General features: G+C 40.6%; 1 protein-coding gene across 1 annotated transcript; it reads left to right on the top strand.

Moving 5' to 3' along the window:
* The first annotated feature begins 4,241 nt into the window (after positions 1 to 4,241).
* Positions 4,242 to 11,379, top strand: mrap2a (melanocortin 2 receptor accessory protein 2a). The gene is made up of 3 exons (XM_065298524.2): positions 4,242 to 5,431; positions 5,957 to 6,056; positions 9,087 to 11,379. Exons 1-3 carry the CDS (start codon positions 5,314 to 5,316, stop codon positions 9,520 to 9,522), a joined length of 654 nt encoding a protein of 217 aa, XP_065154596.1. The 5' UTR covers positions 4,242 to 5,313; the 3' UTR covers positions 9,523 to 11,379.
* The last annotated feature ends 10 nt before the right edge of the window (positions 11,380 to 11,389 follow it).

Genomic DNA, 11,389 nt, shown 5'->3' with positions numbered 1-11,389 from the left:
GGTTTAGGTGATTTATCGCAAGCGGTATCTAACACCATCGACGCGGTACGAGCACCGTCCACAAGACGGGCTTACGCGCTTAAATGAAACCCTTTTTCGTCACCTGGTGCTCTTCGCAACGCGAGGACCCCAGAGAATGCTTAACATTGTGCTTTTATATATCTTCAACACAGGTTAGATGGTAGGCTGTCACCCTCCACCATTAAAGTTGATATCGCCGCTATTTCTGCTCATCACTCGCTTATTAACGGCAGATCAGTTGGCAGCATGATTTGGTTATTAGATTTTAAGAGGCGCTCGCAGGCTAAACCCCTCGCGCCCTCCCTCTATTCCTCCTGAGACCTGTCCATGGTGCTGAAGCCCTACTACAGGTTCCGCGTTCGAGCCTTTGCAGTCTGCGAGTCTGAAGTTTGAAGACTGCTGCTCCAAACTGAGCTCAGTATGGAAGGCCTTCGAGGCAAAAACGCGTAATAAATTGTTTTGCCTTCCTCCGCTGCCTTGGCAGCCTGATGTTGCGGAGCATCCGCTGCCAGCCTCTCACTAGCTGCATCCTTGCGAACCTGTGTTTGGCTCGGGCATCCACATTGCGTCCCACCGGGTTCCTTTGTGAGTATTTTTCCGTGGGGTTAATCCTACTAGCCCACGTTTCCCTCAGCAGAGAACTGCTTTGCTTACACAGCCACGGCTGTCATTTATACCTCAACTACGGTTGACTTTCGCCCACCAATAGCCCTTAACGGGGCGGTGGCTTCCGCAGCGTCCCTATACCGCTCAGATAGGGCGCTTCCCAGTCGCTGGCACTACTGTGGGGTTAAAGGAACATCTAGTGCCCGGCCTTCTGCCTTAAAACCTAATTCTCCTTATCCTTAAGTGGAACCGGAGGGCTTTACGCAGACACTGGAAGAGGTCAGCCCTCAGTGGCGTTTTGGTAGGGATTCCCAATTCGTCGGTCACGACGTGACGTCGTAGTGACCGACTGAAAGGGAACGTCTCGGTTACGTATGTAACCCTCGTTCCCTGAAGGAGGGAACGGAGACGTCACGTCCCGTCGCCACAGGGCTGCTCCCTGCTGTTTATTGGCCGGTCACACTTTCCAGCTTTCTCAGCGAAAAAGAAGCTAATTTCCATATTTGCACCTGTGGCTTATATACGCACCTGGCGGGGCGGCGCCAGCATTATGCAAATATCTCAATGCCAAGTTCATTGGCGTTTTAGTAGTATTCGAAGCAGATTGGTCTCTCTAAGCGAGTTCCCAATTCGTCGGTCACGACGTGACGTCTCCGTTCCCTCCTTCAGGGAACGAGGGTTACATACGTAACCGAGACGTTTTCTATAGTCAACAAACTCACCAACCCTCAAGCACCTGCCATGCGTAACTCAGCAGACCTCTGTGAGTCATTCCTGCATTTCTTTCAAAGTAAGATTGATAGAATTTATAATTTCTTTCCATCCATGATTTCTACTGTTCTCACACATGACTTCCCAACCACTTCTAAATCTGGACTTTACCTCTTTAACCCCTGCGCTAATTAACAAAGCAAACACATCTTTCTGTCACCTTGATCCTGCACCTACTACTTTATTTAAAATATGTGCACCTGTTATTTCACCATCGATTTCACTTATCATCTGTCATCTTCTGGCACTGGTGTTGTTCCTCTGGAACTTAAAACTGCTGCCGTCACTCCTGTTCTAAAGAAACCTTGCCTCGACCCCTTTGACATGGCCAACTATCGACCAATTTCTAATTCACCATTTCTTTCAAAACTGCTTGAGAAAGTGGTTGCTGATCAACTTCAAACTCATTTGTCATCCAACAATCTTTTTGAAATGTTTTCAATCTGGTTTTTGCACCCTTCACAGCATTGAGACTGCACTTCTTAGGGTTGTCGATGATCTCCTAACGGCCACTGACTCCTGCTACACCAGTATTCTAATTCTTCTAGACATTTCCTCTGCATTTGACACACTCTCCCATAGTATTCTTATTTCTTGACTCTCCGCTCTTGGATTTCTGGAACTGCCCTATCCTGGTTCACATTCTACCAGTCTGATTGCCAGCATTACATCTTCATCCGCCAGTCTAAGTCCACTGCTGTCTCTGTCCTGCATGGTGTTCCACAGGGTTCTGTTCTTGGGCCTCTTCTCTTCATTATCTACATGCTTTCATTAAGTAATATTATCCACCAGCATGGCTTTAAATTCCACTGTTATGCAGATGATACCCAACTATACATCCATTCTCAACGCAATGCTCCTCTCACAACGCTTTCCATATCAGATTGTATATTGATGAAATAAATACTTGGATGACAAGTAATTTTCTCAAACTCAACACAGATAAAACAGATTTACTCCTTATAGGTTCACTGTCTAAAACCTGGGTATAATCTTTGACTCCTCTCTTTCCTTCCTTCCTCACATCTCCTCTCTCAGTAAATCTGCCTTTTACCACCTCCGTAACAACGCACGCTTACGTCCATTTCTTACCATCAGTGATGCTAAGACCCTAGTTCACGCTTTCATCACTTCACACCTCGACTACTGTAATTCTCTTTTCTATGGTCTACAAAATTCATCACTAGACAAAATTCAATATATCCAGAACCCTGCCGCCAGAGTCCTGTAATGCCCTACAAAGGGAAAAGGCAGTAACTTCGTTTTTGGTCAAAAATTAGTTATTGATATTTTTGAGACATTCAAGACCTCCTTTATTATGTGCATAAGTATCTTGAGTCAATTTTGTTGTTTTTTCGAAAAATAAACATAAAGAAGAAATGAACTGACAACTGAAACTCACAAAAAAAGTCTAAACTTTAAAGTCATTTTTCTCAGTTTCACACTATAGCGAGTTAAGTTCTTTTGTTTTTGTAGGGCAGTGTACACAAAGAAATCTTCCCACATCACTCCCATTTTACACAGTCTACACTGGTTACCTATTCGCTATCGCATTCACTACAAGATACTCCTTATCACATTAAAAGCACTCCATGGTCTTGCCCCAAACTATATTTCTGACCTTATCCATACATACTCCCCTGTCCGCACTCTTAGAACATCCGATTGTCTGTTGACAATCCCACGGCACAAACTATCATTGTTTGGTGGTAGGGCTTTTTGCATTGCTTCCCCAACTCTCTGGAATTCTATTCCAAAACATATTCATAATCTCTTATCGCTACATGACTTCAAGACCCACATTAAACATATCTTTTTCTAAAGCGCTACATGCTAATTAATGCTATATGTTAGCATTTGTGTGCATTGCATTGTGACCGAATCTGTCAAACATGGTAAGGAGCGTCACATTTCCGGCTCACGTCAGAGGTATTCAGGCCAATCACAATGTACAGATTAGCTGGCCAATCAGGGACACAGAGCTTTCCAAATCCCTCCGTTGCAGGAAGACAGTGAAATCAGGAGCTACAAAAATGTACGCTATGTGGAAAATAAAGTGTTTTTTAACCATAAACCAAGCGAACACATTGTATTACAGTCCCTCCAGAAAAACGTGATTATGCGATCGCAGGATTTATCCACTGATCTATATAAATGACTGGATTGCACATGACGTCACAACTGTGAAGCCACCGCGCCACCTTGTTGGTATACCCAAACGTTCTATTAAATCAATGGACGCGATCAGATTTTAATGGTAAAACATCACTTTACTAGTCTCTGTTTTTATATCTGAAGTTACCCTGTACATTATTACAACGCAAACATCCTAAGCATGTACATAGTTATTTACTAAAAGTTGTACATTTTGCTTTTTAATCAGTTATTATACATTCATCTTTGTTCCAGTATCAGATCAGCGGACAGACCGCAGCATATTTAGTATTATTGACAAATGTGCTCATTCTGAAATCTAAATAAATAATCATGCTTTGTACCGTATGTGCATGCAATTATTTGCTGGTTTTGTAATTATGTTATCTTTACAAGTTACCTAAACTTATTCAGAGAAATAACACTGACCGTGTAGCTGAATGTCAAAAAAACTTTATTTATACCTGTGTCATTAAAAGAATACATCAGACACACACACCTTAACGTTTTTTTTATAAATCCATTATCCTGCCCGATTAAAACATAAACATTGGAAATAACACCAGAATTAACTATTAATTTACGTACACATATCCTAAAAATTTACATTGTGTGACTGATACGCCGCACTTTCGCAACATAAATTGTAGATTTCAGCGAGCAAAATATGCGGGGCTTGCATGATTTCATAATCCCCGCATTTTCATAGGAAAAATCACATATCTTAGCAGAAAGTTGAAAATTGTTGCATTTACCTCACACAAGTGCCGCCATGCTCCTGTTGCCATGGAAACGTTATGAAGTGACGTGATTATGTGACGTGAACATCATTGAAAAGCTGCAAAAGCTGAAAACAGTTTTTGCAAGTTCCCACAATTTAATCCTGCATATTCCATAGCATTTTTTAAGAAAAAGTGCTGCAAGATCAAGCATTTTTGCCAGCAAAACTCACAAAAAAGCTCCGTGTTTTTCTAGGATGACTGGTATTATACCAAATACACAAAGCAACGAAAGAGGTGCTCTTTAACATATTATTTCAATGCAGTCTTTAGCACCTTTAAGACTTGTTTTCCTTTCAGACTCATCCCTAGTGTGAAATCTTCATTAATTATGTATGTACAGTATTTTTATATTTAGCACATGCCTTTATCCAAAGCGACTTTAAAAAAGCAACAAATATTAGGAATCAATAAAGAAATGACAAAGGTCAATTGTATTGAAGCTATTTTAGATATTTGCTGCTCATAAACAGCCACAGATTTTGCCATCAGTGTATTGCATACTATTAATGAACATTATTGATTGAAAGAAAAACACATTTAAGACAGACCAAGCGAGTGAGCGAGCGAACAAACGAGAGAGAGAGAGAGAGAGAGAGAGAGAGAGAGAGAGAGAGAGAGAGAGAGAGAGAGAGCACCTGTACAGTATGTGAGGGGCATAGATTCACTGTCAGTTAATAGTCTCCATTAGCGCGCTCTCTGGTGCCTCGTGTGGCGCGTCCTCGCTGCTCGCGTGAAATTTCTTCATTCACACGTAGACGAGGAGTGCGTGAACGAGAGAGATGCGTGATCTCATTCAACACCGGCAACATCCAGCTCGTGTTTGCAGCGGAGACTCCCGTTGTTGGCGCACACTTTCCAAGCAGCTGTGAGATTTCCACACGATCATAACAATGAGACAAAACCAGCTGCACGATTCATCTGGCAAATGCGAACTCTAATGCTTTGTTTATTTTCTTAAAGCTGTTATTATCAGTTTAAAATGCCGAGGCTGCAGTATTTAAATAGCACGAGTATGCCAAATCACAATTATGAATGGAGTTATGAATATTATGACGATGAAGAGCCCGTGTCTTTTGAGGGACTCCGCGCACATCGATGTAAGTCTGCGTTTTATCTCAATGTATTATTCTGCTACAGTTCTGGATTTAATTATTTTCTTATCTGTTACAAGCCTATTATATTAACATGGTGTATTTGTATATATTTAATAAAGAAAATAGTTTATCCAATACAAAACTGATACTAATTTGTAAGCAATACATACATATACATCTTATATTTCTTTTACACGCAATATTTTACATATTTCTTTATATTTTGTGAGATATACAAATTCATTTCTGCATACAGATAGATAGATAAAGAGATACATAAAGAGAAAGACAGAGAAAAAGAGGTACATAGAAATAGATAGATAGATGCATCTATTAAAATGTTTTATACAGTATTCATGTACATACTGTATAATAACAAAATTTGCACAGACAGGCAGACAGATAGAGAAAGAAAGTGAGAGATAGACAGGCAGACAGACAGATAGATGCGTAGAATTGGGTGCTATGAGTCAAGAAAATGTGGGTTGAATAATAAATGTTAGAATAAATCTCTGTTTTCTCCTGCAGATTCCATTGTGATCGGCTTTTGGGTGGGTCTTGCAGTTTTTGTCATTTTCATGTTTTTTGTTCTTACCCTCCTGACCAAAACAGGAGCTCCACACCCAGAGTAAGTACATTTCTACAATGCACTGAAAAATACAAGCTTTGGAAATCTAATCTCGTAGCAAGGGGAAAACCGAACGATTGAAAGCAAAGGTTGTTTTGTAGATTATCTCTGTGTATCTGTAACACACGCTGGATGTACTTTCAAAACACTCAGTATTTAGTTTCAAGCTGCTTGTGCAGCATTTCTGGTTAGCCTGCCGTCTCATTACCGTCTCTTTCTTTGAAACACTGCGTGTGTGATTCTGTGTCTTGCCTCGATCTCATTAGCTGCCTCTGTAAAGTCGTGTCCTCCACAGAACACTGGGTTTGACTATCAAAAGATCTTAAAAAAAAAAAAAAAATGATTAAACCAACAGCTGCCTGGGATCCAATTAGAATAAGGTCAAGTCTGACAAACAGTGTCACGTTATTTCATGCGATTGCAATGTGATGTCGCACAAGCTTTGAGGACTGAAAGTGAGATGTTTGTGGATTCATTATCCATTCTGCCTGCTTGTACATAACTGAATTTTTTAAGTATATCTGCAAAAATGCATTCAACTGTTAACTGCACAAACATGCCACAGTGGTCTACTAATCCTGCATTCCAAATCAAATTCATTTGAAAGGAAATTAGTTATGAAAAGTGGGCTCACTCATTTAATATTTGAATGTATCAGACAGATAATATTAAAGGGGGTTATAATAGTCAGGCATGTGCAGTAATTAGACTCCGTTCTAATGGCAAGCCATAATAGCCCCCATCCTCCAATCTTACACAGCCCAGAAAAGCTCAGGGGGACAAGCTGGCTGCCAGTTTAGCCGCCCTTTAATTAAACTGCTCTGTGTATGAGTCATCCATTAGCACAGCACAGAAGCAGATACCACTTACTACCCAAGATCACTGAAAAGAGAAGGAAGTAATAGATGCTCTTCCATACAAACACACATAGGATGAGGATACACTATGAGATGAGGCTAAGGGTACTCCCACGCTCAAAAAGCACAAAAGCTCCTTTCACCCTTCCACTAGAAAGGTGAAATAATGCTCTAAAATGCTGCCGATGAGGTTGTGCTCTCATAGCTTTTTCTATGCGGTACATTTTCATGCCTTAATATATCCACCCATCCAAAAATCTTAGCATGTAATGCCAAAATACTGTTTGTAAACAATTTGCTCAAACAGATGTGCATAACTGGATTTTCTTCTGTCCTTAAAATATTTTCAATTAGTCAATCTATTAAACTAACAAACTCAAGGTCCTTAATGACATCATCCTTCAGCAAGATAGGGTTTTTCCTGCATAGAAAACTTGGAAATGCCCGCCTCCACCAAATTTCGGGCCCCCTAGGCTCTCGACAGGTGTTTATTTCATGTGTTGTCACAAAAAACACAAACATATTGACCATTGTGATCTTGTGACGCATCTTGTTGATTTACTATCTTGGAAACAAATCAGTCACCAAGTGAATCATTCAGAGCTCAGTGAATCAATCAGTAAACTGCAGAACGGAGGACGTGAAGAAGCTTTTCTCCACATTTAACCCTTTCCCCGCTAGCGTTTAAAAAAAAAGTTGCCAGGTAGCGCGCCAGCATTTTTATGATTTTCACAAAAGTTTAATGACTTCCAGAAAATGTTCTTTGAATATATATACATACAATATATCAAATAAAAGAACAGACGCTCTGCTTTTAAACAAACTTTCTTCAAAAATACAAAATTTAGCTGAGATAATTGCATTTTTGTGAAGGACTTTTGATAGAAAGTTCTTACTGTTTGTCTAATACTGCATTTACACCAACCGTGTTTCAGGCGTCAAAATCGCGTCTACCGCGCCTAGTTTGCCGCTTGAACAGTTTGAATGCATTCACGCGTCAAGAGCGAAGAAGACGCGCGGAAAAAGCAAGCATTTGACGCGCCTCAGAGGCAAAATCCGCTTCATGTGGGAGGGGCGAGTGTTATGTGGTTGTCTGTTTGCAGGATGGCTGATGTTGATTGTGCATTGTGCAAGCCTTCATGCTGAATGAGTGACTCTGGGCGGGGCTGCCGCCACAGCAGCAGCAGCCTCCTGATTGGTTAACGCAGCGCGAAAATTCACATTTTTCATCTCGGACGTCAGCCGCAAATTCCCGTCAAACGCAAAATGCACTAAAAGCACCATTTGCGCATACTGCGCCATAAATAATTTTTGCGCAAACTAGACACGCGAATGAGGTGGAAATGTGTCTACCGCGCAGCCCTAAACGCCTCATCTGCACCGCGGGACCTCCAGGCGCGCGTCAACGCGTCTTCACATTGACTTAACATTTGCGCTTGCCACCTCTACCGCGGTTGGCGTAAATGCAACATAAGGGTTTGCGTCCGGGTTTCATAAGTTGGGTAAGAGCGCCACCTGGTGGATATAGCAGAAATACGGATTGCTGGAAAAACAGGTCATTGGCAGGGAAGCATTTTCTCTTAACTGACAAGTTAACTCGTCAATGGCGGATAAAGAGTAAATAAGACTTATTCGTAAGAAATCAGTATGATGCCCTCTGATTGCCATATTTGGGATTTCTGACCCCTCACTTGCACTTAACCCTACACAAAAGGTTGTTCATTGTTTAATACACGGTACTCTGTAATCTAATTGAATTATTTTCGCCTACTTTCTTATTAGTGTTTTTATTTTATTTTATTATTTTTTCTTTCATTTATATGCATATGTGTCTGTGTACATATACATATATGTTTAACAGAAGAAGAAAGGAGGGGGGTAAGAGGAAAAGGGATAAATTGTATTTGTGAATGGAGGTAGTTTTTTTCCTTTTATCTTCTCTCAATAAAAAAAAAGAAATCAGTATGACTATGCTAAAATGACAAAATATGATTTAAAAAATACCAAAATGACCTTTTCACTGAAAAACAGCAATCCTGCTAGGTATCTAAAATTTTCAGGAGTCTAAAAGTCATAGATTTTTATAGAAACAACCTTGAACTCATTTTTAATTTACAAAGTTGGAAAGATACAGCAGAACTGGAATGACCCCTGTGCTTTCTTCCTCCTGCAGAACTACAGAGCCTTATGAGAAACGGATGCGTCTCACCAGCTGTGCGGAGGGGCTGAGCCGTCAACGTAACACAGACGCCCGAGCAGGTCTCTCTCGGCCGTTACTGGACGAATCCCGGTCTCTGTTTCACTGTTATATTAATGAAGAGGAACGAGATGGGGTCAGGGCCTCCTTAGGCGATACTGGCATGGCCATGAATGGATTTACAGGCAGCGGTGGCTCCAATGGGCAGGTGGAGATGGTCGGTCTGGTGGTTCAGAATATGGTCATGGAGACCCGGGCTGAAAGAGAGGCTGCACTATTGGCTCATTTCAACATTCCCAACTTTGTGAACTCTGAACTTTCTGCACTCGGGGACGAAGATTTACTGCTGGGCGATCCACCCATCATAATGGAAGAGGGGCGTCCTAGCTGTACTTATCACATCATTGATTAAATCAACTTTGGACTCTTTCTGGAATTTGAAGATGATCAATGATGCCTTTATTCATTTATTATGGTTCCATCATTGTCTTAGCCTATGGTCTCTAAATGTAAAGACTGATGGTGTTTTGCGTCAAAGGCCCCACATTGAGCTGTATTGTTAGATTGCTAAGAGCTCTCACGCTGGGCTGTTTTTCTATATTTAAAGTTTACAGTAAATCTCTGAGAGGCATGATGGGGGTTAGATTGTGTCAGACTGAAAGATCGAAGATATCAAATAGGATATAGGAAGCGTATTCTTGAATGCAGTGTGTGACATTAAAGCGAGACAAAGAGAGAAGAAAAACAGAACAAAGACAAAATGACTCATTTTGAGCCAGTTGTTAGAATGGTGTTGTGAGCATATTTAAAAAAAAAAAAGAAATCATACTCTGTTGCAAGAGATACTCCTAACCTCATAATGCCTTATGCATTTATACACCTAAATTTGATTATCAGCATGAATCAAGATTTTTTTTTTTTAAAACAAAAGTTCATCCCCATCACTTATATGTAGCCTAATGACAAAACTGCAGCAATTTGGTTTTGCACTGCCTGATTCTCTCTTGCTTGTTGTTTGAGCAAATGTGCAAGTAGAAAATAGCTTACAGCCATCTGCACCTGTTGACTGAAATCGTGACGTTGCATCCACAGGGCACCTGCATACTAATTCTGTAATTATCTGAATGCTGGTGCCTGAACAACTCAATACTTCAGTTCATTCTCACACCTGTATATTAATAAACAGAGGCGGACTAGGACTAAAAAGTGGACATTCTCACCCAAAGCAGCTCACCACACCCTGCGCACTGGCCGAACATTAAATGCTACTTATACTTTTAAGGAAATCAAATTTATTACATAATAATGCATTTGAACTATCTGCCAATGACATCTTACTAACGATGACATAAAAGAAGGTTAAACCCGAGGCTTTGACTCAATTGTGTTTTTGTGTCGGATTTGAGGGTGATGATCTTTTATCTATAAGTTTTATAAATCATTAACGAGAACAAATTAATTTACTGAAAAGCTACCAGAAAAGCCATAAGGTGTGAACGGACTTAACATAAGAAGAAAACAGTGTATGGATACATGTAACACACTATAAAAACTCTCGAACTCAGTAAACGTAATTTTATTGGTTGGAAATCTGCTCAGCGCTGTAATGCGATTGGCTGGAATTCACCTTTGTCTTAAGAAACACCTGACTTGCTCGGCCATGTAATTAGATTGTCTGTGAGTCATTCACGGCGGCTTCTGTGAACAGAAACATCTGCCTTCTTTAATTTTGATGTGTCAACATTTTGACATTAGTCCCTTTCACACACAGTCTTTAATGGTAATTTACTGGTAAATTGCAGTTAACAGGTCATGTGTGAACAGAACCTTTCCGTTAAATCAGGGCTGCCAATTTCCCAGTAAGAGAGGTTGAAAGATTACCAGTAAGTGCTATGTGTGAAAAAAATATAGATTACCGGCATTTAGAACAGACGACGTCAGACCGCGCTGACAGCTTTGGGCCAATCATAACGTTTTGATACAGATGACACGTTTACCCCAGCACTGTTTACGGACATTTCCAAACACATGCTGCTTAATAGTCGAGCCCACCTGAAGTTAACGTCCACATTTCTTAACCAAAGTAGTTTAAAACCAATTACTTCTATTTGCTGAATTGCAGACGTCCTTAACACACCCTCTGTTTAGCCTAATGTTCAAACAGTACTGTTGTTCAAGACGCAGGTTACGTTTGACGTCACCTAATGTAATGTTGTTTGGTCACGAGCAACTTCGCAATGTCAGCGTTTGCCATAGATGTGAAAACAATAAAATAAGTC

The sequence above is a fragment of the Paramisgurnus dabryanus genome, chromosome 13 (genome assembly GCF_030506205.2).
Source record: "Paramisgurnus dabryanus chromosome 13, PD_genome_1.1, whole genome shotgun sequence".
NCBI lineage: Eukaryota > Metazoa > Chordata > Actinopteri > Cypriniformes > Cobitidae > Paramisgurnus > Paramisgurnus dabryanus.
The sequence above is the reverse complement of the archived record's forward strand: the minus strand, read 5'-3'. Positions and strand labels throughout refer to the sequence as shown.